A 27,460-nucleotide genomic window follows, 5' to 3' on the forward strand; every position below is an offset into this window, starting at 1 on the left:
ATGTACCGGGCCCGGGCGGCGCGGGCGGGGCCGGAGCCCGGCAGCCCGGGGCGCTTTGGGATCCTCAGCACCGGGCAGCTCCGGGATCTGCTTCAAGATGAGCCCAAGCTGGACCGGATTGTGCGGCTCAGCAGGAAGGTAACGCGGGGGGCGCGGGCAAGAGGAGGGTGTTGAGGGGGGCGATGGAGAGGACGGGCCGCGGCCTGCGGGGACCCGGAGACCCAGCCAGCGGAGGCCACCCCCCTGGAGCTGCCAGGCCTCGGGATCATGGGAGTCTGGCACGTCCGAGTGGGCCCCGCGGAGCCGCCCCCGGGGGATGGGGGGCGCCCCGATCCGGCCTGGGGCGGGTGGTGCGGGAGGGGGCGCCCGGGGATGCACCCGTGCACCCCGGGATGGCCGCGAGGCGTGCCCTCCTGAGGATGCTCCGGGGAGGTGTGTTCTGGGGGGCGGGAGGTGGAGGGTGAGCTGTGTTGTTGGGGGCCCTGGCTCAGCACACCCACGTTCTTTAGGGCCAGAAAGGGGAGGCGCCTTGCTTGTGGAAGAACTGAAGGCCTGCTTGATACCTGGGGTGGGGAGGATAGCTGAGAAGAGGGTTAGGCTTTAGATGGGGAGGGGGCTTTGTGTCTGCCATTGGGGATGAGTCTATGAATACAGAGGCTTAAATTCGGTAGGCCACCATAAGAGAAAGTTGTATATTTCACGGGAGACATAGGCCCGGGCTGGTTGTCTGTTGGGAGGGGGGTGCAGAAAGAGAAAGTGTGTGTTAGAAGGAGCCAGACGAGGAGGGGCATGTGCTTGGATCAGGGGACAGATGGAGGGGAGCGTGTTCTCCAGGGGCGGGGAGCGAGGCTTGGCCCTCCTAGAAACAGGCTCAAAGAGCCTTCTTTAGGGCCCCAGTGCTGCCTTCTGCTAGGTGAGCAGCTAGCAGGTGCAGGGGACCACAGAAGCAAAGGGGGTGTGTATTGTATTCGTGGGGGTGTGTGGGGTTCCGCTAGAGGGCCGATGAGGGGTTATAAGAGATGAGAGGGTGACCTGAGTGGGGGCGGGGGAAATGCTGGGAAGGCACAGGGTGAAAACACCACTCCCCCAAGAGTCAGAACAGAGGGTGGAAATGTTTTCCGCACAAACACCTGAGGAGGACGCGAGACAAAGGCCTGGAATGAGAGGCAAGCTGTCCAAGCATGGAAAATGGGACAGAGAGCGGAGGGGGTAGTCCTCGGGGATCTGAGCAGACATATTAATTGAAAAATTAAAAATTAACTAACATTTGTAGAGGCCTTCATAGTTTGGTTCACTTAGGTCTCACGACAACTCGGTAAGAGAGGCGGTTTTTGTTTTGTTTTTGTTTTGTTTTGTTTTGTTTTTAATTGTAGAAGAAACTGGGGCCCCGAGAGAGGCCCAGAGGCAAAGCCTGGACCGGGCCAACGTAGGCCCCTCCACCTGTTGGTCCCCACACCCCTGCCGGTTGGGGACTCCCGGGTGCCTTTGACTAGGCCTGTGATGTTGTGTTATGGTGGACTCCTGGGTGACCCTGGGCAGTTTGAGCCCAGGCCTCTTAGCTCTCCTCCACTGGCAGTTCCAGGGTCTGCAGCTGGAGCGGGATGCCTGCTTGGCCTCTAACTACGCGCTGGCTAAGGAGAACCTGGCCTTGCGGCCCCGCCTGGAGATGGGCCGGACTGCCCTGGCCATCAAGTACCAAGAGCTCCGAGAGGTGGCCGAGAACTGCGCAGACAAACTGCAGAGACTGGGTGAGGGGAGGCGCAGGAGACCTGCCTGGGGTGGGGTTGGCTTTCATTTGTGCTGGGTTCCTAAGGGTGGGGCTGGGACACGGCTACTTCCGGACAAAATCTGAAGGGAGCTGATCTTGGCCTTCTGGAAAGTGAGATTGTGAGCTGTGGAGGAGCAGGCGTGGAAAGCTGGGCTGGGTTCCCGTGTGTAATCCCCGTACTTGGGAGGCAGAGGCAGATGGATCACAAAACTTCAAGATCATCCCTAGGCTCCATAGTGAGTTCTGGGCCAGACTGTGCTGTCTCTTGAGGGGCCTCAAACACAGAAACAAACAGCTGGGTTGAAGAGGCCTAATGGAGCCAGGCGGTGGTGGCACATGTCTTTTTAACCCCAGCACTTTGGAGGCTGAGGCTGGTGGATCTCGGTGTTCTGATTTTGGGGCCAGCCTGGTCTACAGAGCAAGTTCCAGGACAGCCAGGGCTACACAGTGAAACTCTGTCTTGAACCCTGCCTCCTCCCTCAAAAAAAGGAAAAGAAAAAGAAGTGGTGTGATGGAGGTTCTGAGTAGTAAAGAAAGGAGGCCCAAGCTGGATATGGAGGCATAGGTCTATAGATTCACCACTTGGGAAACAGACGTAAGAGGATCAGTAGTTCAAGGCCAAACTTGGCTACTGAGTGAGTTTGAGGCCGGCCTGGGTTACCTGAGACAAAGAAAGAAAAAGAAGAGAAAAGAAAGAAAAAGAAAAAAGATGAAGGCTGATGACATTGATGACATGGTCCACTGAGTAAAGGCACTTGGTGCCAAGCTTGAGTTTGATCCCTGGGACCTCCATGGCAGGAGAAAACCAGCTCCCATAAATTGTTCTCTGACCTCCACAGCTATGCAGTGGCGTCAGTGTGCCCACACAGACTACACACGAGAAATAAATATGCATTTATTTATTATTATTTATTAAAATAAAAATGTAAGCAGCTTTTAAAAACCCAACACCCAAACAAACAGAAAACAAGAAAGGGGGGCTGGAGGGCAACTCAGTGATTAAATGAGTGTACTGGGTGCTCTTCTAGGAGACCTGGGTTCTATTCCCAGCACCCCACATGGCAGCTCACAACTGCCATGTCTGATCTCCACGGGTACTAGGCACTCACATGGTACACATGCATACATGCAGGCAAAACAAACGTGCACATTAAATAAAATTTGTAAAAAGGAAGGAAGAAAAGAAAAACAAGAACCTAGCCTTGAACCCTGCAGTACCTCCCCCCACCCCCGTGATCAGTCTCGACTTTATCTTTTTACTCTAGGGTGAAGGCCTGCCTCACGTCTGACCTAATTAATGGGCTGGGTGACGGGGCCTGGGTGTGGCAATGGGGAGGGTATCTGTCCATAAACGCCCAGTAGTGTCCACGTTATTTACAGAAGCTCAACCAGGCATGGTGGTGCATGCTTATGATCCCTGCACTCAGGAGGCTGGGGAGTACCACATTTGGCTGGCCAGCCTGGGCTGCACAGTGAGACCTTTCTCAAGTGATGTGATGATGGTAGTGGCTGGAGAGATGGCTCAGCAGCTGGGAAGGACTGGAGTTGGCTTCTCAGTAGCCATGTTGGGCAGGTCTGACAACCTCTGGCCTCTCAGGATCCTGAATTCTGTCAAATGCACATACCCATATGCAGATACATACTCATAATTAAAAGTATTTTATTATAAAATAATAAAATATATTATTTTATTTAATATAAATTATATTTAATAATATAATTTTATTATAAAATAAAATCTTTTTAAAAAAGAAACAACAGTAGAAAAACAAAAAATAAGCTGAACTTGTTTGTGCATGCCTATAATCTCAGCACTTTGAGGTCTAGAGACTGGAAGATCGGGGTCAAGGCTAGCCTGGGCTACACAGCAAGTTCAAGGTTAGAGGCTGTAAGAAACCCTGCCTCAAACAAAACAAAACAAAAGTTAGGATTTGGAGGTCACTGAGATGGGAACTGTAGAGTCACCTGCGGTCAATGGGAGAGTCAGAGTCCCTGTCTGTCCCCCTGTGGTCCTCAGAGGAGAGCATGCATCGCTGGAGCCCCCAATGTGCGCTGGGCTGGCTGCAGGCTGAACTGGAAGAGGCTGAGCAGGAGGCTGAGGTGAGGGGTAGAGGCGGCTGGGTCCAGGTGAACAGGGAGGGAGACCCATCTTGTCCCATTGGGGTTGTCATTACATCAAAGACTTGGGACCGTCTCCTCTAAGAATCCCACCATGATTTCCTACAGAACTTTCCAGAATGGCAGAGTTTGATTTCCTAGGAATGTCTACAGACGTTGGAGGGCAGGGTCCGCTGAGTAGGAATGCCCCCCGTTCCTTTGGGCTGGGTTGGGAGTGGATACTAAATGGGTTGAAAGGCCTGAGACAGCCCCTCACTGTGGAAAGAGGGTGGACCCTGTCCTGGGCCAGGTTGGAAGCTCAGGGCCTCTGCTGGCTGGTCACCGTGGGGGAAGAAGGACTCAGTCTCTGATCGGATTGCCTCCTCCCAACTTTCCCTTTCCCTCCTGGACACTCCCAGATCCAGATGGAGCAGCTGCTGCTGGGGGAACAGAGCCTGGAGGCCTTCCTGCCAGCCTTCCAGAGGGGCCGTGCCCTGGCCCACCTGAGGCGGACCCAGGCAGAGAAACTACAGGAAGTACTGAGGCGTCGGGAACGCTCTGCCCAGCCGGCTCCCACTACTGCTGCTGCTGCTGCTGCCGCCACCGCCATGGATCCCCCCAAACCCTTCCCTGCTGCTGCCGTCCTGCCCACTGGGGCCGCCCGGGGACCACCTCCAGCCGTACCCCGGAGCCTGCCCCCCTTGGACTCCCGCCCAGTGCCCCCACTGAAGGGCTCCCCCGGATGCCCTTTTGGCCCAGCCCCTCTGCTGAGCCCTCGACCCTCTCAGCCTGAACCCCCTCATCGGTAGGAGCCAGGGTACGGCCTCCCAGCGGGGGTCCAGACAAACTTGATTCGTGGCTCCTCCTCCTCCCCCACTGTCTGGGTGGGGGGAGGGGCAGGCCCCTCCCCCTAGCCTCAGGCAGGCCCAGGGCCCTGGAGGCTGAGCTGGGGAAGAGGGGCTCCCCGAAGAGGCCCGTAGAGGGCTGGGGGGGTGGGTGGGCAGGGTGCTGGACCTCGGTCACCAAGGAAACTCTGCCTTTTTATTTTATTTTATTTCGTCTCCCCGGTCCTCCAGGGTGTCAAACCAGGTCCTCAAATGAAAAGAACTTTATGAGGGCCTGCTTCCCCCAAGGGGTCTTGCTTGGGGGGGCTGTCGCTCCCTGCCACATTACTGGGCTCGAACTTATTGGCCAAGGCTTACTGGATTGTTCTCCTCCTGAGCTAACCCTTCCCGCAGTTTGGGGGCCCTCCGCCTAGGAGCCAGGTGGTCATGCCCCAGCTGCGGTCCCAGGGACACCCCCAAGGGCCTTGCAGCTGGCCCTGGGACAAAGTAGGACAGAGGCTTCTGACTTGCCCAGGTGAGAGCCGGCCATCCCCAGGAAAGACCGGTCTGTATTTTTCTGTCCCTGTCTCCTTAGAATGGAACCTTTTTGAGGGCAGGTCCTTGTCTTTGTATGTTCTGTCCCCAGCCCCGCCTCCTAGGGGCTGTCAATAAATGTGCTGATGGATGACGGTGATGATGCCCGCCTCCTCTCTCCTCCCTCAGCCGACCTTCTCAGCTCCTCTGGCTCATCCTCCCTTGGAGCTGTCCTTTTCCCTGCCCATCCAAAACTCAACTGACCTGCAAGGCCGATAGACGCCTCCTCCTCTGAGCTGCTTGGTTTCCAAAGAGCCTTTTCTAAGCCTTACTTCCCAGCCTGGCCAGAAGCGACACCGCCTCCTCCTCTGTCACCAGTGGCCTCACCTGGCTGCACCTTCTTTTCTAGGATTGCTTGCCTTCTCATCAGGATGGTACCGTATCTTCTCCTGCCACACCATAGCCTCCGCTGGTGATACACCTTGGATGGGTGTCAGAGGAGGGGCTCTCTTAGGAATGCAGGCATCTGTCCTCCACTAGGGACACATTAAGTGACCACTTAGGCTGCTGGATGTGGGGCAAGAAGACTGGCAATGTCGAACGTCGGGAGAAGGGGCAAAACTGTGACCCCACCCAGAATGTGGGAGGCTGAAGCAGGAAGATCGGAAGTTCAAGACTCGGAGCTGGGGACATAGCACAGTTGGAAGAATGCTTGTGTAATACGCAGGAAGCCCTCGGTCTGATCCCTAGCACCCCCTAAACCAGGCATGTTGGATGATACCAGTAATCTAGCACGTAGGAGGTGGAGGCTGAAAGATCAGGAGTTCAAGGTCATTCTCGAACATGACGAAGTGGGTCTGAAGCTGGCTAGGCTGCTGTCTCAACAAACAAAACCCACAAAACTACATTCAAGGCCAGCCTAGGCGACATAGAAAGTTCAAGTCCAAACTGAATACATGATGAGGCCCTGTCTTTGGAATAATGCAGCAGTAGCATTCCTGGGGTCAACCAGGGTCAAGTCCACACACAGGAGATTTGGCCAAAAGGCAGAAATGTCTACAAACAAGAGTAGTCTGCCAGAGGCATGCTGGTTCATTCCTATAATCTCAGCGTTTGGGTGGCAGAGGCAGGAGGATTGCTTTGAGTTTCAATCTAGCCTGGGGTGGAGAGTTCCAGGCCACTCTAAGCTACAGAGTGTGGTGGTTTTTTTAAAAATTTTTTTAAAAGGTTTATTTATTATCTATACAGTGTTCTTCCTGCATGTATGCCTGCAGGCCAGAAGAGGGCACCAGATCTTATTACAGGTGGTTGTGAGCCACCATGTGGTTGCTGTAAATTGAACTCAGGACCTTTGGAAGAGCAGCTAGTGCTTGTAACCGCTGAGCCATCTCTCCAGCCCTGCAGAGTGAGTTTTGCTTGCTTAGTTGTTTGTTTGTTTTTGAGACAGGAGAACTCACTTTTTAGAAAAGGCTGGCCCTGAACTCACAGAGGTCGCCTGCCTTTGCCTCCGGAGTGCTGAGTAAAAGTGCTGCTACCACACCTCGTTTACAGAGTGAGATTTTTGTCTCAAAGTAACAAGCGTGCTATTGAAGTGTACAAAGCTAGTGTGGTCTTTGTCCATGTTACTAGAGATAGAATCATCTAGAATGTTGATGTTGAGTTGACTACTTTTCACTGAAGTTTGGGATACAAAAGGGACCCCACATTGGCATCTTTGAAGTACAAAAGATGAGAGGGAGGCTTGGGACTAAGATCCACAAGAAGGGTGTGCAAATGCGGGCGTGTGGTGTTCAGTCCAGGATCTCCCAAGGCCAGCTTTAAGTGTGACCCCAAGCATAGAGACAAGAACAGTGGGATGAGAATTTGGGGATCACCAGGTGGGGGCTCTTAGTGGCTGTTCCTGGAGGCAGGGACCCCTGTAGGTGTGTGAGAAGGGCTTAAGAATTTGATGATCTTTGGAACTTCACCCAACAGCTGGAGCACGGGGGAGGGGGGTGTCAGAACCTTAGAGCCTTTTAAGCTCAATCAGTCACCCCCAGAAGGGTGCAGGGGAACGCACCCAACTGGAGAAACCTCATATGGTTATTCTCCCAGCCTCATTGCTGCTGTGGGCTGAGGGATACATGAACCCCAGGGTGCTTGGGGAAACCTCCCTTGACTTCCAGCTCAGCCTGGGAGCAGACTGGATGCTCCCATCCTCCAGGATGCCCCATCCCTGGACCATCATTCTGGGCAGTGTTATTTAAGAATACAACCAAAGAGAGAACGAGGCAGATGTGGTGGCATACGCCTTTGATCTCAGCACTTAGGAGGCAGAGGCAGGAGACTCTCTGTGAATTCCCTGCCAGCCGAGGCTACACAGTGTGACTTGGTCTCAAAAGAGTGGAATGGGGAAGAGCTAAGGTTGGGCATGGCTACCTCTTTTTCCATCACCAGGACTCTGAGGAGTAGCTTCTAGAAGGGGTCAGTGTCCAGGACTGGCCTCAACCTTTCTTGCCTAGGGCAGGTAAGAAGTAGAGAGCGAGCCAGCCAGGTTGGGGAAGTGACTCGGTTGGAAGTGTGCCTGTCTCACATGCCTGAAGGTTCTGGGTTCCATCCCCAGCACCGAACAAACTAGGTATGGGTAGTGCATGTCTGTGATCCCAGTATTTGGCAGGAGGGTCAGAAATTCAAGGTCATCCATGGCTACAAAGGAAGTTTAAAACCAGCCTGAGCTAATCAAAACTCCACCTCAAAATTTAAAACAAAACAAAAAGTTCTAGTCAAGAGAGGGTATAGGGACAGATAAATGTTACTATGGGAACCGGATGGGTCCTTCAGGTGACCTCCCAGTGAGGTGAGGTGTGGTGACCCACACCTCTAATCCCAGTACTTGGGAGGCAGAGATAGAAATATCTCTATGAGTTCAAGGCCAACCTAGTCTACATAGTGAGTTCCAGGCCTGACAGGACAACATACTGAGACTGTCTAAAAACTAAGACTCATAGGTCCCTGACTAGCAGATGCATGTATGTTCTGAAGATTTCAGTCATTTTTACTTTGAATATTCTGCCTCTGGGTTCTAGGGATGAACATACCCGGGAATGACCCTGGGATGACCCTTTTTGTGAGAGAGGAAAAACTAGAGTAGGCAGTGAAAGGCCTAGAAGGAAAGTCTTTCCTGGGGGCTGTAGGTGTGCCTCAACAGTAGAGCCACTGATTGCCTAGCAAGTGTGATTCCTGGGGTTAGCCCTGCTTCTACCTATTACAGACCCCTAGAATCTGCAGTTAGCACCACAACACACAGCCATAACCCCAGGAACGCCTGTTTTGCTATCTGAAGAACTGGAAAATATTTTTTAAGTCACATTTATTTATTTAATTTGTAGGGGAGGCCACATGTCATGAGATGCATTTTGAAGCCAGAGAACAACTTAGGGGAGTTGGTCCTCTACTTCCAACATATGGGTCTCAGGGATCAAACTCAAGGTGTCAATCAAGTTGGCACCAAGTGCTTTATCTACTGAACCATCTTGAAAACCCTTACTGGGGGGCTGTAGAGATGTCTTAGAGGTTAAGCACATTGGCTGCCCTTCTAGAGGTCCTGAGTTCAATTCCTAGTAACCACATGGTGGCTCACTACCATCTATAATGAAATCTGGTGCCCTCTTCTGGCCTACAGGCATATATACAGGCAGAACACTGTATACATAATAAATAAACAAACTTAAAAAACCCTTATTGGGGACTTTTTTCTTTTTACAGGAACAGAGCATTGGGTTTGTAAACACAGTGTTTTATTTTGTTGTATTTTCAAGACTGGGTTTCTCTGTGTAGCCTTGGCTGTCCTGGAACTTGCCCTGTTGATCAGGCTGACCTTGAATTTAAGAGATCCACCTACCTCTGCTTCCCAAGTGCTGGGATTTTAAAGGAGTATGCCACCATCACTGTCTGGGATTGGTTTTTTATTTTTGTTTTTGATTTTTGGGGGGGTTCGAGACAGGGTTTCTCTGTGTAACAGCCTAACCATCCTGGAACTCACTCTGTAGATCAGGCTGACCTCGAACTCAGAGATCTGCCTGCCTCTGCCTCCTGAGTGCTCAGATTAAAGGTGTGCACCATTATACTCTGCTAAGTGAACTCTGTGCTAACCAAGGTTCACCAAGCCAAGCAGTTGCCAATCAGCCTATGATCTCTGCAAAGGTCTGGCTAAAAGCTTGCCCCTAATCACCCAGGGAGAAAAAAATAGGTGGTTTCCAGTATCTGGGCTAGCTGTGGGTTTATTCCACTTTATACACCAGTTTTACCCTCAGGATTGAGGGGAGAAGTTGGTATGACTGTACCAAGAACTTCTGCATTTGGCTAAGTCCTTGCCGTTGTTAGGGATCGTTAAAGATCCTTAGTGTACCTGTAAAGAATACAGACAACTCGGGGACTGGAGAGATGGCTCAGAGGTTAAGAGCACTGACTGTTCTTCCGGAGGTCCTGAGTTCAATTCTCAGCAACCACATGGTGACTCACAACCACCTGTAATGAGATCTGGTGCCCTCTTCTGGCCTGCAAGTGTGGAGGCTGAATACTGTGTACATAATAAATAAATAAATAAATCTTGAGGGGAAAAAAAAAAGAATACAGACAACTCAAGGCCAGCCTTGGCTACATAGAAATACACTGTCCTCTACCGATGGTAATAAACCAACCATGACTCCTAACTCCAGTGACATACACACAAGAGCTGAGACTCTATGTAACTCCAAAGTAGCTGGAGACATTGTCCTGAATTTCATAGTGAGGGGCTGGGGTGTGACTCAGTGGTAGAGCACCTTCCTAGAATCCCCCAGTGAGGGGCTGGGGTGTGACTCAGTGGTAGAGCACCTTCCTAGAATCCCCCAGTGAGGTCTGGGGTGTGGCTCAGAGGTAGAGTACCTGCCTAGAATCCCCAGTGAGGGGCTAGAGATATGGTTGAGTGGTAGAGTACTTGCCTAGCATGTGCAAGTTCTGGATTCGATCCCAGCATTGAAAAAAAAATGAAGAGTTATACTTACCTTTCTGTATAAACAAAGGTTATTTAAAAACATGTATTTATTTGTGTGTGTGTGTGTGTGTGTGCGTGTGTGTGTGTGTATGCATATAAGTGGCGGTCAGAGGACACCTTCTGGGAGTTGGTTCTTTTTACTGTAGATCCTGGGGTTCAGGAGCGATTCATGTTGTTGGGCTTGGTGGTGAGCACCTTCAGCTGGTGAGCCACCTCATGGACCCAGGTATGGGTTATTATATCAAACCCAAATTCCTGCAGGGGGCAGCAAGGTGATGAGGCAAAACAGTCTTTTTCTATAAGAAATGCTCCCACTCTCTCTTTCATTTAGCTTCTCTTTTTAATGAGGTTGCTTTGAGACACTGTCTCTCATGGGTAGCCCAAGCTGGCCTCAAACTCGTCCTTCTTCTTTTCTTTTTTGAGACAGGGTTTCTCTGTCTAATAGTCCTGACTGTCCTGGACTAGTCTGGCCTCAGACTCACAGAGATCCACCTGCCTCTGCCTCCTGAGTGCTGGATTTAGAGGTGTGCGCCGCCACCACTTGGCCATCCTTTTAGAGATTTATTTTATATAATTTCTTTTAAAGACAAGCCCCAGCAGGCTGTGGGAATCTACCCAGTCTTTGCCTCTTTCCCTCTGTTTTATTATTGTGATTTTTTTTTTAGTGTTTGCCTCCATGAGGGTGTTGGATCCCCTGAAATTCAGTTGTGAGCAGCCATGTATGTGCTGGGAATTGAACCCAGGTCCTTTGGAAGAGCAGACAGTGCTCTTAACCACTGAACCATCTCTTCAGTCCCAGAACAAGAGTTTGTTTTTCTCAAGACAGGAATTTTCTGTGTATCCCTGGCTGTCCTCAAACTTCCAGAGATGTGCCTGCTGGGATTAAAGAGTGTGCCACCTCCACCCAGATATTTAATAGTTTTTTTGTATGTGTGTCTGTGTCTATGTGTGAATGCAGTACCCACAGAAACCAGGAGAGGATGTTGGATCCCTTGCAGCTATAGGTGAGCCATCCAATACTGGATCTGGGAATGGAATTTGGTCCTCTACAAGAGCAGTGCATGCTCTTAACTACAGACTCATACCTCCAAGCACTACACTCTATCCTGTCTTTATGTTTTGCTGTTATGGTTTGAGACAGGGTCTGATTATGTAGCTCTGGCTGACCTCAGATTCAGAGATGGGCCTGCTCCTGCCTCCTGAATGCTGGCTTAAAGGTTTATTCTACTGCATCTGGAGAAGACCTTGAACTTCTGATCCTTATTCCTCCACTTCTTGTGTACTAGACACACACCACCATTTCCATGGATACCATGTTAGGAGTGGAACCTAGGGTTTCCAGTGTGCTCCATGCCCGGTGCTCTCTGTGGTTTTAACACAGAGAGGGGCACTACTCACCTGGAGGCTCTGCAGCACCCTACCTACGTTGCAAGTTGAATCTAAGAGCTAACCTACCTGGGGGTTAGCACCCAGTGGGGGACATACTCCTTATGATGTCATCTACAGGCAGCTCACCACAGGGAAGCTGAACAGAAAGCAAAGTCTGAGATTAAGTAAATATCCTTTATTTATTTTGAGACAGGGCTTATGAAGCCTAGGCTAGCCTTAAATTCTGTGTCTTAGGATGACACTGAACTTCGGATCCTCTTGCCTTCGCCGAGTGCTGATTACAGGTGCCACCACCATGCTCGTGCCAGTCGTGCTGCAGGCAGAAGTCAGGGCATACACTGCCAGCTGAGCCATAGTCCCACTTTTCTCCATCTTCACCCACAGACAACGGCCCAGAGAGCCCTGTGACTTGTCAGCTCCCTTCATGGCATCTGGTGACCTCCCAGGAAGCACACAGGTTCAAGATACAGGACCCTGTTTCACAAAACGAGTGTTGGTGACCATTCCCCTGGTGCTGCGGGGAGCTCCGGAGTCAGTCATGACTGAGAACAACTCCCTGGTCCAAACCTGCACATCTCTTATAATAACATGTATTTATTCAGTCTGTGTGAGGTATGTAGGTACACATGCACATGCCACTGCACTTATGTGGAAGTTAGAAGTTCTGGTGTCCCTTCTCTCCTTCTAACATGCAGGTCCCAGGACAGAACAAGACAAACTCCTTAACCTACTGGGCCATTCATGGGTCTACCCCGACTCCCTTTCCTCTTTTTGAAACAGGGCCTCACTGTGTAGCCCTAGCTAGCCTGAAACTCACTATGTCAGCACAGCTGGTCCACAAACTCGTGGGTCATCCTCCTGCTTGTCCAGTGCTGGGAATACATGTGTCTACCACCACATCCTGCTTCTACCCTTTTTTGAGACAAGGTCTCACTATATAGCCTAGGCTGGCCTTAAACTGAGACCTGTCTCCCTTCAGCCTGCCACATGCTGGGATATATACATGTATCACATCCTATCTTAATACTGGAGCCAAGATGGAGGCCAAAGATGCACCATGTGAATGACTGCCAGAATCTGGGAAGGAGTTCAGAAGGAAGGAATCCGGTTGTGCAAACACTGTGGTCACTAAGAGGGCATTTGGCTCAGTTTGCCCATTTTAGCCATCTGTCTAAAAGACAATCACCAGATGCACAATCTTTGTTTTCTATCTTCTTGACTAGGCTCACGCGCTTCAGTCCCATGCCTGCTGTGTATTCAGCCTTGCTCTGTGCTTGCCCCCTTCAACCACGCCCTTCATTGCCAGACTGGGGAAGAGCCACGGAGGCAGGGATAATGTCCACTGCCAAGTTTATCTTCTTGCTAGGGCATACGGGAAGTAGGGAAAGGGAAAACTCACTACAATCCTGGGAGGAGGGAACCACTGTGTGGTAGTCCTCCAGAAAGCCTTCTATATCCATGTGGGTGTGTGGCCCATGCCAGAAATCCTAACACTCAGGAGACTGAGGCAGAGGATGGAAAGTTCTAGTCCTGTCTGTGATTCAAAAAAATGCTGAGATTACAGCAACATCCAGCCTGGTTTATAGGGTACTGGGGGAGGAGCCAGGGTTCTGTGCATCAACTGAGCCACATCCTGAGCTCTGCTGTGGATCTCTACTTTCTTGGCTTTACACACGGCCCCAGAGTGCTCCTGAATTCAGGATGTCCTAGCCTACACCCAGTGTGGGTCAGAAGTAAGGGGACCACAGGACTACTGTAGCTCTGACCACAAGTTACTATTAACTGCTTGGTATAAGAAAACCCAAAACCGGGCTGGAGGTTAAGGACACTGGCTGTTCTTCCAGAGGTCCTGAGTTCAATTCCCAGCAACCACATGATGGCTCACAACCATCTGTAATGAGGTCTGGTGCCCTCTTCTGGCATAGATGTAAATGCAGGAGGAACATTGTATACATAATAAATAAATCTTTAAAAGAAAGAAAGGAAGAAAGGAAGGAAGGAAAACCCGAAACCTAGAAAACTAACGGAGTCATGGTGGTACACACCTGTGTACTTCTGTACTTCTGAGTGTACCAGCACTCAGAAGGTGGAGGCACAAAGTTGGGTGTGGTGGCGCACACCTTTAATCCCAGCACTCAGGGAGGCAGAAGCAGGCAGCTGTCTCTGAGTTCGAGGCCAGCCTGATCCACAGAGCAGAGGACAGCTAGGGTTACACAGGAAAACCCTGTATCAAAAACAAAACAAAAACAACAACAAAGGGTCAAGAGATCATGATCAGGCACAAAGAGAGTTCATGATCAGCCTGGGTTACTAGAGACTACCTCAAAAAACAAAACAAAACAAAAATTTCCCCAAATCTAAATGACAAGTCTCCCCCAAAAAAACTCATTACAAGCTGGGCGGTGGTGGCGCACGCCTTTAATCCCAGCACTTGGGAGGCAGAGGCAGGCGGATCTCCGTGAGTTCGAGGCCAGCCTGGTCTACAAGAACTAGTTCCAGGACAGGCACCAAAAACTACAGAGAAACCCTGTCTCAAAAATCAAAAAAAAAAAAAAAAAACAAAACAAACAAAAAAACAAAACACAAAAAAACAACTCACTACAATCCTTGGTCAGCAGCATATAAGGAACCTATTTTTCAACTTTTTTTTTTTTTTGAGACAGGGTCTTATGCTGTGGGATAATGCTCTTGTACACTGTAAAGATTTGTCACTTGTATTAGTTTAATAAAACACTTATTGGTCAGTAGTTAGGCAGGAAATATAGGTGAGGTGACCAGACTAGAATTCTGGGAATAGGAAAGGCAGAGAGTCAGTCACCAGCCAGATGCAGAGGAAGCAAGATGAGAATGCCTTACTGAGAAAAGGGACCAAGCCACGTGGCTAAACACAGATAAGAATTATTATGGGTTAATTTCAATCGTAAAAGCCAGTTAGTAATAAGCCTGAGCAATAGGCCAAACAGTTTATAATTAATATAACTGTGTGTTTCTTTGGGACTAAACAACTGCAGGAACAGGTGGGACAGAAATTTATGTCTATAAATGGCACTCAATGTGGGGCTCAAGCACACAACCCTGAGATTAAGAGTCTCAGTCTCACTATGTAGCTCCAATTAAAGATGTGAGTCACCATGCCTGTCTTATCCTTTTAAAGACAAGCCTTGCTATGTAACTGATCACAATCCTCCAGTCTCAGTCTCCTCTGTGGATTACAGGCCCATACTACAATCTGGACTTCATCTCCATCCTAATTAGTGAGCTTCCTGCTGCTTCTACTCCAGGGCCCAAAATTACTCACACAATCCATGAGCCTGATTAGAAAGATTTGACTTGTGGCACCTCTGATCATGCCATGTGGCAGATGCATGGGCCACACTCAGGAACTCAAGCTCTAAGTCTTGTTACAGTTAGCAGACTGCACAGTTAGCAATGCAAGTGGCTAGGAAAAGGCAGACCAAGGACAGGAACACTGTCCCAAAAACTTGGTCTAAGTAGTATCACCCTACATCACCACCGTGAGTAGAATATGAGTAATAGTGATAGACCTCAGGAGAGCAAATTATTTACTCTTCTGCCACCACACCCACAGGGCACCTTCCCCAAGGTCACACCCTAGATAAGTGTGAACACAGGAACACATTCCTCTAACTCAAGGGCTTTGCTTTCTTGTTGCCAGACGACAGAGGCGGTGTGGAACAGACCTAAGAAAATGGCAATCTTTCACTAACTTTTTTCTTGGAGGCAAAAGGGGACACAGGACAACAGCAATGCTGGGGACCAAACCCAGTGCCTGCTGCATGCTAGCATTCTCTCACTGAGCTAGCTACAGCCACAGCGGGATCGTTGATCAAGTCTCACCTGTGGCTTGGGATAACACAGAAAGACAAGTTTCAGGCAAGCCCCAAGAATTAATCTTTTTGGCAGAGGACAAAAAGATTGGCACGGTTCAAGGGTTACAGAGGAAGTGCTGCCCCATGGTATAAACATGCGGTAGGGGACCAGAAAAAGCTTGCTGGGGTTTCTGGTAAAACCAGAGCACTTGTTCTGGGAGTTGACATCTGGAAGGCAACTTCTAGAAACAAGCAGGCACCCAGTGGGGGGGCTCTGGAAAGCACGTACATTTCTGGTTTTCTGTTATCTTTCTCCTGGGGCCTCTTTCTTGCCACGGAAGAGCTTTTTTTTTTTTTCCTGGACCATAGGAGAAGGCTGTGTTGATCACCAGCCAGATAGGAGAGTTAAGGGAACGCCACAAGAGGTAGTCAATTCATTCCAAGACCAATAGTTCAAAGGTCAAGAAAGGCAAGTCCTTGGGCTGATTCCCCTTCCCTCCGTTTCTCCGATTAAATACGAAAGCCGATGAAGACGAAGATGAGGAAAAGGAGGATAAAGAAAGTGGCATCTCGGGTATCATCCCAGCGTAGCTCCTTGTTGGCCCGGTCCTCCTGCTTTTTGCGAAGGGCCTCCCTCCGGGCGCGCAGACGCCGCTCTCTTTCTAGCTGTTCTCCATAGTGCGCCTGGTAGAAGGCGTCAAAGTCGAACATAGTGCGACGGTCGCCAGGAAAGGCCCGAGAGCCATAGTGAGCCCGAGGGGTAGGGGGAGGAGGGCGGGGAGGAGGAGGGGGATCGTCCGGGGGTGTCCTAGAGGGCCTGACACCGGGTCCGCGCAGGTCCTGGTCGCTGAGCAGACCTCGATCATACTTGCGACGGAGGATGGTGCTGCCCAGGACCCGATAAGCTTCGGAGATGCGCGTGAAGCGTTCGGCGGCCTCGGGGCTCCCGGAATTGCGATCAGGATGGTAGAGGAAGCTCTGCCGGTAGTACGCCGCTTTGATCTGTGCTTGCGTGGCCGTGGAGGGGACACCCAGCATCTCGTAGAGGGCAGTGCGGGAGTAAGGCCTCCCTCGCGAGAACCAGCCCGCGGCCGAATGTTGTGGCAACCCCCGAGCCTGCCACAGCCTCCATAGCGGTGACAGCGGCCAGCCCAGGCAGCGCGCGGCCGCCATGTTGTGGCGGGGACTGGGCGGTGCCCAGCCGGCCAATGGGAACCACGAATCGTGAGCGGCGCCTCCGGCTTGTAGCCAATCAAATAAAAAGATGGGCGGGGACCGTTTAGAGCGTGAGCTCTACGTTGGGGGGGTAATCGCAGGGTTGATGACGTCAAAACATCGCGCCGAGGCTTGCCGGCACCAGCGTGCCGCGGTACCCTAGAGATGGCGTCTCGTAGCCGGAGACCGGAGCACAGCGGACCGCCTGAGCTGGTGAGAACCTTGTCAGGTCTTGGTCTTCTTCTAGCATGCCTGTTTTTGGATTCTTCCCCTCATATCCCATGTATCTTTCTCTTCCCAACAGTTTTATGACCAAAATGAAGCCCGGAAATACGTTCGCAAGTGAGGAGGGCATGGCTGTGGAATGGCATCGGGGGTCGGGATCGGCGAGTCGCCCGGATTATGGGCGTCGCTTGGATTTTAAGCCGTCGAACTCTTGGAGGGATCTTGATACCTTGGTTTCAGTGTGGATGTTTTCGTCTCTAGTTTACACTAGGTCGTTTGACAATGTGTGGTTATTTATTTGTTTGTTTGTTTGTTTTTGGATTTTCCGAGACAGGGTTTCTCTAGCTTTGGAGCCTGTCCTGGAGCCTGTCTTGTAGGTCTTGTAGACCATGCTGGCCTTGAACTCACAGAGTTTCTCACGTCTCTGCCTCCCGAGTGCTGTGATTAAAGGCGTGCACCACTACCGCCCGGCAGACAATGTGTTTTAAACATGTGGTCAAGTAGGCATAGAGGATACCTGTAGGATACTGTCATATTGTGTATGTGCTCTGTCATTGAGCCACACCCCCAGCCCCTCACTTGGGGATTCTAGGCAGAAGTTTTACCATTGAGCCACACCCCCAGAAAGGAATGAATACTATTAGGAGGGAGGACATATTCATTATGGGTTTCTTGTGATTCTTATTTAAATGCGTGATTGCACTAAATTGTTATGGAAACCGTTGAGAGAAACGTCTGAATCCTCTACACGATAGTTTATTTGGTTTTGTTTGTTTGAAACATGGTCTCTCATAGCCCAGGGTATTCTTGAACTTTCTGTGTATCGGAGGTGACTGAATTCCTGAACCTACTGTCTCCACCTTCCAAGTGCTGAAATTGCAGACATAGTCCAGCATGTCTGGCTCTATGGAAACTGTTGTGTGTGATTATTTACCTTGATTTTGGACAGACCAGGTGTAGAACTATTCTGTTTAATATGGCCCCCAATAGCTATCTAGTAAAATTCTTTAAGTCTGAATGACAATGTAGAGAGTGAAAAAAAGACACAGCTCACAATTTTTTTGCTGATTCCATATTGAAATAACTCTTTGATTATATAAAACATATAGTATAATTATAATAGGTTATTTGTTCTAGTTTTGTTAGTTTTTTTTTTAAGATACGTTCACATTATGTGACCCAGATTGGCCTCACTTGAAGTGACCCTCCTGCTTCAGCCTTCTGCATGCTGAGATTATAGGCATGTACAATCATGTCCTGTTCTTCTGTTTACTGTTTCTCTCCCTCCTTCCTTTTGAGACAGAGCCTCACTACATAGCCCTGGCTGCCCTTGAACTCACAGAGGTGTGCTTGCTCAGGTTCTGGTTCAGTGGAGGTGTGCATTGCCACACCTGGTTTTTGTTTTCGGATACTGGGGGTAGGATGTGTGGTCAGGCACACACTTTTTACTACTGAGGCGAATCGTTTTTTGGAGGTACAGGGCTTTGAATTTAGGGCCTCTTGTGAGTTGACAAGTGCTCCACTCCCGAGACAAATGCCACTTGTGCATTGTTGATCCGTGTAGACGGGAGTAGATATGGCAGATGACTCTCGGAGAGAACGTATCCCTAAGGAATGAGCATCCAAACCAGCATAGATATAGAGTCATTGACTGCTCTTCTGCTGAGTGACTTGCTCTACTTCTGTCAGCCTTGCAGCTGGTGCACTTAACAATCTGTACATGATAAAATGACATGCTACTGTATCAGATGGACTTTTGGGCTTACTATTTATTATGTATACAATATTCTGTCTGCGTGTGTGCCTGCAGGCCAGAAGAGGGCACCAGACCTCATTACAGATAGTTGTGAGCCACCATATGGTTGCTGGGAATTGAACTCAGGACCTTTGGAAGAACAGGTTATGCTCCTAACCGCTGAGCCATCTCTCCAGCCCCGGGCTTACTTTGTTGATGTTGTTTTGAGGCAGGGTCTTGCCCAAATTGGCCTTAAACTCTTAGTCTCATACCGGCCTTTTGAGTGGTGGGATTTTGTGGGAACTTTCATGCCCATCATGGGACTAAGTTCAATAACTGCATTTGAGTTGTTGGTTTCAGGTTAGAATTGTAGGTTTAAAATGTTGGGCAAGGACTGATGAGATAGCTCAGGGGTTAATAACCAAGCTTCATGACTCGGTTTGATCCCTAGAATCTCCATGTTGGAAGAAGAGAACCAAATTGAGCAAGTTGGCTTCTGACTTCCACATGCTTGCAGACACATACACACTAAATGAAATAAATAAATTTTTTTTTGTTGTTTTGTTATTTGAGATAGGGTTTCTCTATGTAACCCTGACTGTCCTGGAACTAGCTCTTGTAGAACAGGCTGGCCTTGAACTCAGAGATCTGCTTGCCTCTGCCTCCCGAGTCCTGGTATTAAAGGTGTGCGCCACCACTGCCAGGCAAAATAAAAAAAATTTAAAGTTAGGAGAAAGTACCTCTAGTTGCTAACTCTTTTGATCTAAGAGAAACTCTAACTACTCCTATGTTTTTCTGCTTCCCAGCTCACGGATGATTGACATCCAGACCAAGATGACTGAGAGAGCATTGGAGCTCCTCTGTCTGCCAGAGGGTCAGCCCTCTTATCTGTTGGACATTGGGTGAGGTCCTGGGGCCCCAGGTCTCATTGCCTTGGTGGGGTGGAGGGTCTTTACTATTCAGCTCTGTGACCCCTGTGGGTTGTTTCCTACAGCTGCGGTACTGGACTGAGTGGAGACTATATCTCAGAGGAAGGGCACTATTGGGTGGGCATTGACATCAGCTCTGCCATGTTGGGTAAGTTTGCCCTGTCTGTACCAACGTGGCTATCCTCTTGAGTATGGAGCAGCTAAATTGGATTTCTGGTTGAGATCAGGTCTTGCCGTGTAGCCCAGACCAGTCCCCAATGTGAGATGCTCCTGCCTCAGCCTTTCTGTTGCTGAGATCACAGGCCTGCCCACCACACCTGTCTGCAGCAGCAGTACCCATATTTCCTTTCCTCCCATGTAGATGCTGCCTTGGACCGAGACACAGAGGGAGACCTGCTGCTAGGGGACATGGGCCAGGGAATCCCTTTCCGACCAGGTTCTTTTGATGGCTGCATTAGGTGAGGGTCTTCACTTCCTACTTGTAATTTCATACACCAGTGTTTCCTAAACCCAGCTGCATAATAGGCATACGTGATATTTAAAAATTTACATGTTCTGGACCTGTGAGCTGGCTCTGATTACAGGTGCTTGTTACCAGGCCTGACAAACCTGTTTGGTACAGAACACACATGGTGGAGTAAATAAATGTAATTAAACAAACATACATCTTCTAAGATTTTGTGATTTAAAAAGAGAAAGGCTGCTAAAATATAGTTGTGTGTGCGTGCATTCTTGTATGTGGGTACAGCAGGTGGAGGCAAGGAAGCATCCTTAGGTATCGGTCCTCAGACTCTCTGCCTTTTGTTTCAGACAAGCTCTCATTGGCTTGGACCACTGTCACACAGACCAGATTAGCTGACCAGTGAGCTTCCAGGCATCTGCCTGGCTCTGCTTCCGATTCCCCCATTGCTGGGATTATAGACACAGTGACCTATAATTAATTATTTTCCCAGGCAGTGGTGGTGCACCCCTTTAATCCCAACACTTTGGAAGCAGAGGCAGGTGGGTCTTTGAGTTCAAGGCCAGCCTAGTCTACACAGCGAGTTCCGGGGTGTCCAGGACTACATACACAGAAAAACCCTGTCTTGAAAAACTAAATAAAAAAAGATGTTTATTTTATGAGCATGTTGGCCTGTGTGTGTGTGTGTGTGTGTGTGTTTCACATGCATGCCTGGTCCCTGTGGGGGCTAGAAGACAGTGTTCAGTTCTCTGGAACTAGAGATGTCTGTGAGCTGCTGTGCGCGTGCTGGGAACTGAACCTGTGTCTTCTACAAGAGCATCAAGTACTTTTAAACCACGGATCCATCTCTCCAGCCCCTGGACTTCAATAACCAGCTTTGGAGCATTAAAATTGCTTTTAGAAATATGAACTGTCGCTGCCCATGGTTGTCACCTCAGCAGTGAGGAGGTGTGGGATGGGGTGGGGGAGGGTACAAGCCTTGATAGCTGCAGCAGAAGCACGGAAAAGGTGGATGAATGGCTGGGTGTACGTGCTTGCTGTCCAGTGGGTTTCCCTGACGGTCCGCAGAGAGTGAAGGGGTAGGTGGGCAGTAACGGCCTGGGCTCCTGGACGTACACATAGATGTTGGTTGAGAGAGCATTTTCCTGGAATAACTGAAGGAAGGGAGTGCTGCCCCAATTGGTTCTGTGTTGAAAGGAAGTGATCAAGAGTGGACTGACCTGCAGGACAGGAGCTGTATGTAGCATTGTATTATCATGGTGGATAATGGCAGATTCCTCAGGAGTCACTGGCGAGGTGTCGGCCCTCTTGACTGGGTCCCTTCCTTTCCAGCATCTCAGCTGTTCAGTGGCTCTGCAATGCAAACAAGAAGTCAGACGTCCCCGCCAGGCGACTCTACTGCTTCTTTTCTTCTCTGTACTCTGCCCTTGTGAGTATAGCTCCCCTCCTCTTGGTTCTGTCTGCCTGTCATTCTCCTGCCTCAGAAGTTCAAGGATGACATTGAGGTCATGATGGGAAAACTGTTTAGAAAGGACATGTAGCCTCTCAAGACTCAGTTGGGCACAGTGGTATAGACCTGGAATCCTAACACTTGGAGGCAGAGACTGGAGAGTTGGGAGTTCAAGACCAACCGTGGCTACCTAGGAAATTCAAAGTCAACCAGCGATGTCTCAAAAATGCAAAAGGAAAAAAAGGGTCCAGGTGCAAAGGGCAGACATCTGACTAAGCCCAGGAGCATCGATCGCAGTCAGCATCTGAGGCAGTTGAGGGCGGGGAGTGACGTCATGTTCAGCACACAGAGTGCCCGTGTCCTCTGCACTTCCCTGCACTGTCTCCTTCTTTTTTAATTAAAAAAAATTCCTGGCAGGTGTTGTGGTGCCGCCTTCAATCCCAACACTTACTGCGTAATTCTTGCTTCTTGTCTTTTTTCTTTTGAGACAGGGACTTACTGTGTAAACTATGCTGGGCGTGAGCATGTAGTGATCCTCCTGCCTCTGCCTCCCAAAGGCTTAGGTTTCAGGCAGGCCCCATGTTTTCCTTTGTCACTCGCCACAGCTGTAAGGTAAATGCCTGCCTGACCAGCGAGTGCCCCCGTTCAGGAGTTTTGTTCATGATGGCGCTCTGAGCCTTGCCTGTGACGGGAGCTCTGTAATGTTTAGTAAGTGAAGTGCGCTGTGGCCATCAGCTTACATGGTCATGACATTTCTGCTGCTCACAGGTCCGTGGGGCCCGAGCTGTCCTGCAGCTGTACCCTGAGAACTCGGAGCAGGTGAGCAGCTATCTAGATCTGCCGGGGGCGGGGTGTGGACCAGCCTTCTCCATTTAGCTGCCTCTTGCCATGGTAGAACAAGGAACTCTTGCAGACCGGTGGAAAAGAGGGAAGGAGCACCCTAGTGATGGCACAGTGACCCCAGATGGCTCCCTGAGAGGGGGTGTGCAGTTTTCTGTTGGCAGATGAGATGGCGGGCGGCTGGGGATGTGGCTTAGTAGTCGAGTGCTCATCTAGATCCATGAGGACCTGGCCTCCATCCCCAGCACAGAGAGAGAAAAATGGAAACAGATAAGGCCGCGTCCTGGAATGTGCCATGATGTGACGCATCTCCATAACCCTACGGCTAGAGGACCTCAGCAGTTCTGCCTTCTGTGGCAGGACTTAGGGCTTAGAATGGAATCTGGTTTTCTGAGGGTAGGGAGATGGGTCCCTGGACCAGAACATGGGAACGAGCAGAACCGCTTTGTGCTGACACTCTCCTCAGGGTGGGGCTCCAGAGACTACCCACTTTGTGCCTTGGTGGCTTTTGAGGCCTCTGAGTCAGAAAGGTCTAGCTAGACTGTGCTTTAGATTCTGACCAATGAGGGCTGAGGATCTCTAGCGCGGCTGTCCCTCCCACGCCTCCATTTGCTCTCTGGCCCCTCTCTCCTCAGCTGGAGCTGATCACAACCCAGGCCACGAGGGCAGGCTTCACCGGCGGCGTGGTGGTGGACTTCCCCAACAGTGCCAAAGCAAAGAAGTAAGTGGCGGGTCGACAGCTCAGCGGGTGAAGTGCTTGCTGCACAAGCGTGAGGGCCTGAGCTCCCATTTCCAGCATCCGTGTAAAAGGCTAGGCGTGGTGTGCTTGCTCGTAACTCCAACGAGGCGCTGGGGAGACGGAGACAGGCAGATTCCTGGATGGGGAGCTTTAGTACAGTGAGACGCTGTCAAACATGAGGTGGAGAGTGTCTTGGGGAGTGATGACTGAGCTTGACTTCGACTTCATGCTATACACATACACAGTGAGTGCTGGGCCAAGCGCTGTCTACACAGCTGGGGCCCTTGCAGGCTACTGAGTAAACAAAGGGATGCCGGGTAGATGGACAGGGCCACAAAAGATGCAGGGCTTGTCTCTTCCTGCCAGGCCTTGTGAGCCAGGCTTCACGTTGCTCTGCCTTGTTTCAGGTTCTACCTCTGTCTGTTTTCTGGGCCTTCCACCTCCCTGCCAAAGGTAAGGGTCTTGGGCTCCCAGGGTGCCTTATAACTCCCAGCATAAGAGCATGCTGGGAGGGCTTCATTGGTTAGGGTTCCCTAATCCCTTGCACAGAGCCCAACTGAGACCTCTGCAGGTCCTGGGAAGGACCACCAACCCTTGTAGCCTGGCTTTTAGGCCTGCTGGGGTTACTAAGGCCTGAATGCACACATGTCTTATGTTGGGGCAGAGAGCGCCAGGGCGACTCAGAAGCTTTGTCTTCCACAGGGGCTGACTGAAAGTCAGGATGCAGACCAGGCCACCGAGTTCGCCTTCACCAGTGAAAGGTAAGGTGTGAGGGGCCTAGGTGCGGGACCCAGGCAAGGGCTCGGGCATTTTTCTCTACTCTCACCTTAGTCAGGTTAGAGCCAGCTGCAGTGCCAAAGTGATGTCACAACCAGATGTGCCTCCTCCTCAGGCTGAGTACCAGGACAGCCACAGTGCCTTAGCTTCCTGTGTGAGCCTGCACAGCCCCTTCACACATTTGGCAGGGTGTTCTTGTGACGTCCCCCCTTCTCGGCCTCCCCCAGCCCCTTTCAACTACAGCCTGGATCCCTGGCTCCTGCGTCCTCATCTCTACCCTCTAGAGTCTTCCTATCCACGCACATAGCTCACAGTTTGGGGACGGATGCCCAGACCGTTCAACACAGCTAACATAGAGCACATGTCACCAACCAACACTAGCGTGTTGACGAGGGACCCTAAGATGCATGGAGGGAGTTGGATGCCTGGTACTTCCTCAGCAAAGCCAAGTAGAAACATCTAGAAGTGTCTCAATGGGGAATGAGCAGGGGAGCTAAGAAAGGAGTGGTCAAGGGTCAGGGGCCAGGCTTACGCGCAAGTTCCTGTTCTCAGCCAGCTCACCTGCCGTTTGTTTCCGTTTCACTATGAGAAGAGGCAGGTTTCCACATGGCGTCACTTCCCTGCCCCATTACTCCTGACACCCGTGGTCACTTGCCCTTTCCTTTCCCCCACTTGGATGACTTTCTCTTGCCTTTCTTTAGTGGCTGGCCCCTTGTTCCTGTAGCAGGCTTTCTTAGACCAGGCCCTACATCATGACAAGGAGGCTTATTGGTTATGAGGCTTGTTTCTAGATAGCTTCTTTAACTTAACCTGCTTCTGCTGATCTGTGCGCTGCCCCGAAGCTTGTGTACCTTATCTACGCTCTGTCCATCCTGCTTCCTCTGTGGCTGGCTGGCTGACCCCTGGCTGACTGGGCCCCGTTTTCTCTCTGCTTGCCAGCCCTGTCTAGCCCTCCTCTGCCTAGCTATTCACTGGTCAGCTTTTATTAGACCAATCGGGTGCCTTAGGCAGGCAAGGTGAAACAGCAACACACCTTTACACATTAAACAAATGCAGCATGAACAAATGTAACACACCTTTACACAGTAAAACAGTCTGCAATACAAACATAACAAACAAATATAACACAACTTTACTTAAAACAATATCCTATTTCACAGCATGTTCCCGTTTACTGCACCCACAGTGTTCCGTGTGTTCCATATGACCTCTGGATCCCCTGCATTTACAGTAACCTCTGACTGCGCCTGTCCCCTGACTTCCAGGAGCAACATGGCCGCTCCTCCTCTCCTTCCGTGACTCCCTTTTGGCCTCATGTGGCCTGCCCCTCTTTCCTGGTGGCCTGGGTTGCTGCACGTAGCCCAGCCCCTGCTACAAATGCTGAGTAGCTCTTGGAGCCCTACTCTGCCTCTGCTAGGGGAAGGTTTGACAAGGCTGGGTCATGGCTCCTGTCTGCACCCAGGGGCCACAGTCCATACTGAAGCAGCCGGCAGCTCTCCCTCAAGCTAGGCTGGATCACTTCATCCCGGCAGCCAGTGGGATTGTGGCTGTGGGTGGGTGCGCAGACTCCCTTTCTTCCGTGGGCCTTTTGTCCATTGGGCTTTGGGGATCACATTCCTCCTCAGCCAGGGCTAGAGGCCAAGATGATCTGTGAGTGGCATTGTCGTCAGGGCTGCCATGAGCGGGCAGCCTTGTTTTCCAGCCTCAGACATTGACAGAAGCTGGAGTGGGGTGGGGGTGGGGGAATTGACACTGGCTTCTGCCAGGCATACTGAGCCCCAACCCAGACAGGGACCTTACGTGGCAGCATTGGACTGTGCAGGTTCCATGGCTTTCCTTGGACACAACCAGGTTACTTTCTTTTTTCTTTTCTTTTCTTTTTTTTTTTTGAGTTACTCCTTCCTGGAGTCACCGTATAGATAAGGTGTGTGCCAGACACAAGGCCATCTGCCTAGTGATACATTGTAGGGACAGGGACTTTGCCCCACAGCTCTGCTAAACCAGGGTTCTGGTCCTATTACAGAGGTGTCCAGAGTGGAGGTGATTGATGGGAAGAGGGTGCTTCAGAGCTAACACTCCCCCTCCCCGTGACAGCTTAGCCACCCTCTCCCTTCTGTCTCTGGCTAGGGCTCCACACAAGAAGGCACGGCGGGACCTGGTGAAGAAGAGCCGGGAGTGGGTCCTGGAGAAGAAGGAGAGGCGCAGGCGCCAGGGCAAGTGAGTATCGACTGGGGGTGGTGGGTGGCAGGGAGGGTGAGGCCGTGGCCACCAAGACGTAACCTGCTTTTATGGTCACAGAGCTCTTCCTTCTCCTGAGTCTGTTCTGTCTGTCTGCAGGGAGGTCAGACCTGACACCCAGTACACTGGCCGCAAGCGCAAGCCCCGCTTCTGAGGGCTCTGCATCTAATCAAGTGGAGAGTCTGGCTACCCACACCTGCATCCAGTCCTGCAGATGGCCCTGGCCGTCCACACCTGCATCCAGTCCTGCAGACGGCCCTGGCCACCCACACCTGCATCCAGTCCTGCAGACGGCCCTGGCCACCCACTCTGAACAGAGGTTGGGAGCTGTCCAACCCAGGACCTGCCTCTGAGGAATTTTCTAGATTGAACTGTTTACCTCAGCAGCTAGCAACATAGTATTTTAGAAAAGTTGCGAATTTCTCAAAATATTTTTTTCACTAAAAGTGTTCCAGGGATTTGGGTTTGGCAGCCCAGATCATGTAATCCCAACACCCTCCTTGGAGGCTGAGGCAGCAAGATGGAAAGTTCTAGGCTAGTCTGGACTACAGAGCAAAAACCTGTTCTAAAAACACAAAGTGAAAAAAATTTTCTAAGAATGTTTTATTTTGTCCTAAATACATTAACTTAGTTTCTAAGTAATTGGTGGCTCTATATTAACCCGTGTCTCCGGTTCCTTTGTTGGGGACCACTGCATGGCTCCTAGCCAGGAACTGGGTTTAAAGACCTGGAAGGAACAGAAGCTTTCTTCCATCTTGGGAGGGGCACAGATAGGTTCCTTGAATCTCAGGACTCATCTCTCATGTCATAATGCCATGCAAGGTTGGGAATGGGGTTCGGGTATTTGAGGTGTCCCTTGCCTCACGTGGGAGGTGTTAAATATCTTAGCACTTGGTGACCTCAGGCTGTTGGGACAATCGCAAGTGGTCAGAAGTGCAGGTCCTGCTCTAGGATGTGTGGTGTCCAGGCTAAGGACATTTGATACATATGTATCTCCCTAGGAAGGCATTGAACAGGGAAGGTGAGGGGTCTAAGGGCCTTAACCCTTAGAGTTGTATCTCCCAGGGATCAGATCCGGGACTTTGGCTCAGTGGGTACAGTTCTCGCCACGTGAATTAGGAGTTCAGATTCACGAACCCAGGTAAAGCGGATACAGTAATGCTGCTAGTTAGGCAGAAGTCCCTGACACTCATGGGCCAGCTGTACACAGTGAACAAAGATCCTGCCTTGCACAAGCAGAAAGTGAGAACCAAAGTTATCCTTTGATCTCCTCACACATGTACCTACACTCAGGCACATGTGTACTTTTTTTTTTTTTTTTTTTTAGGGGCTAGAGAGATGGCCCAGTGGTTAAGAGCATGCACATAACCAGCTATAATCCCAGCACCAGGGGATC

The 27,460-nt window shown here is 50.5% G+C and overlaps 3 protein-coding genes and 1 non-coding gene across 6 annotated transcripts; 3 read left to right on the forward strand and 1 right to left on the reverse strand.

The window, feature by feature from the left end:
• Vps37d (VPS37D subunit of ESCRT-I) lies at window positions 1-5,386 on the forward strand. Of its 2 annotated transcripts, XM_085682240.2 has the most exons (4): window positions 1-138; window positions 1,577-1,748; window positions 3,786-3,868; window positions 4,285-5,386. In XM_085682240.2, the coding sequence occupies exons 1-4, from the start codon at window positions 1-3 to the stop codon at window positions 4,672-4,674; spliced, it is 783 nt and encodes a 260-aa protein (XP_085538366.1). In that variant the 3' UTR covers window positions 4,675-5,386. The 2 variants fall into 2 exon arrangements, with proteins under 2 accessions (XP_085538366.1, XP_085538370.1); XM_085682244.2 differs by lacking the exons at window positions 1,577-1,748; window positions 3,786-3,868.
• Window positions 5,387-11,786: 6,400 nt separating this feature from the next.
• Window positions 11,787-16,652, reverse strand: Dnajc30 (DnaJ heat shock protein family (Hsp40) member C30). The gene has a single exon (XM_085682231.2). The coding sequence runs from the start codon at window positions 16,627-16,629 to the stop codon at window positions 15,967-15,969; it is 663 nt and encodes a 220-aa protein (XP_085538357.1). The 5' UTR covers window positions 16,630-16,652; the 3' UTR covers window positions 11,787-15,966.
• Window positions 16,653-16,756: 104 nt separating this feature from the next.
• Window positions 16,757-26,706, forward strand: Bud23 (BUD23 rRNA methyltransferase and ribosome maturation factor). 2 transcript variants are annotated; one of them, XM_048433814.3, is made up of 12 exons: window positions 16,757-16,884; window positions 16,976-17,013; window positions 19,438-19,533; window positions 19,626-19,708; window positions 19,922-20,018; window positions 21,353-21,449; window positions 22,239-22,289; window positions 22,946-23,031; window positions 23,457-23,502; window positions 23,752-23,810; window positions 25,954-26,043; window positions 26,164-26,706. In XM_048433814.3, the coding sequence occupies exons 1-12, from the start codon at window positions 16,837-16,839 to the stop codon at window positions 26,216-26,218; spliced, it is 846 nt and encodes a 281-aa protein (XP_048289771.1). In that variant the 5' UTR covers window positions 16,757-16,836; the 3' UTR covers window positions 26,219-26,706. The 2 variants fall into 2 exon arrangements, with proteins under 2 accessions (XP_048289771.1, XP_048289770.2); XM_048433813.3 differs by lacking the exons at window positions 16,757-16,884; window positions 16,976-17,013 and adding an exon at window positions 17,051-17,167.
• Window positions 25,409-25,540, forward strand: LOC125400218 (small Cajal body-specific RNA 20). The gene has a single exon (XR_007231904.1).
• Window positions 26,707-27,460: the final 754 nt, after the last annotated feature.

The sequence above is a fragment of the Myodes glareolus genome, chromosome 2, assembly GCF_982192425.1.
Source record: "Myodes glareolus chromosome 2, mMyoGla1.1, whole genome shotgun sequence".
In the NCBI taxonomy this organism is placed as follows: domain Eukaryota; kingdom Metazoa; phylum Chordata; class Mammalia; order Rodentia; family Cricetidae; genus Myodes; species Myodes glareolus.

Coding starts and splice junctions, on each gene's coding strand:
- Vps37d (XM_085682240.2), top strand. CDS start 1: ATGTACCGGGCCCGGGCGGCGCGGGCGGGGCCGGAGCCCGGCAGCCCG. Junction 1,749..3,785: donor AGACAAACTGCAGAGACTGG/GTGAGGGGAGGC, acceptor TGTGGTCCTCAG/AGGAGAGCATGCATCGCTGG. Junction 3,869..4,284: donor AGGCTGAGCAGGAGGCTGAG/GTGAGGGGTAGA, acceptor GGACACTCCCAG/ATCCAGATGGAGCAGCTGCT.
- Dnajc30 (XM_085682231.2), bottom strand. CDS start 16,629: ATGGCGGCCGCGCGCTGCCTGGGCTGGCCGCTGTCACCGCTATGGAGG.
- Bud23 (XM_048433814.3), top strand. CDS start 16,837: ATGGCGTCTCGTAGCCGGAGACCGGAGCACAGCGGACCGCCTGAGCTG. Junction 20,019..21,352: donor TCTTTTGATGGCTGCATTAG/GTGAGGGTCTTC, acceptor CTTCCTTTCCAG/CATCTCAGCTGTTCAGTGGC. Junction 22,290..22,945: donor ACCCTGAGAACTCGGAGCAG/GTGAGCAGCTAT, acceptor CTCTCTCCTCAG/CTGGAGCTGATCACAACCCA.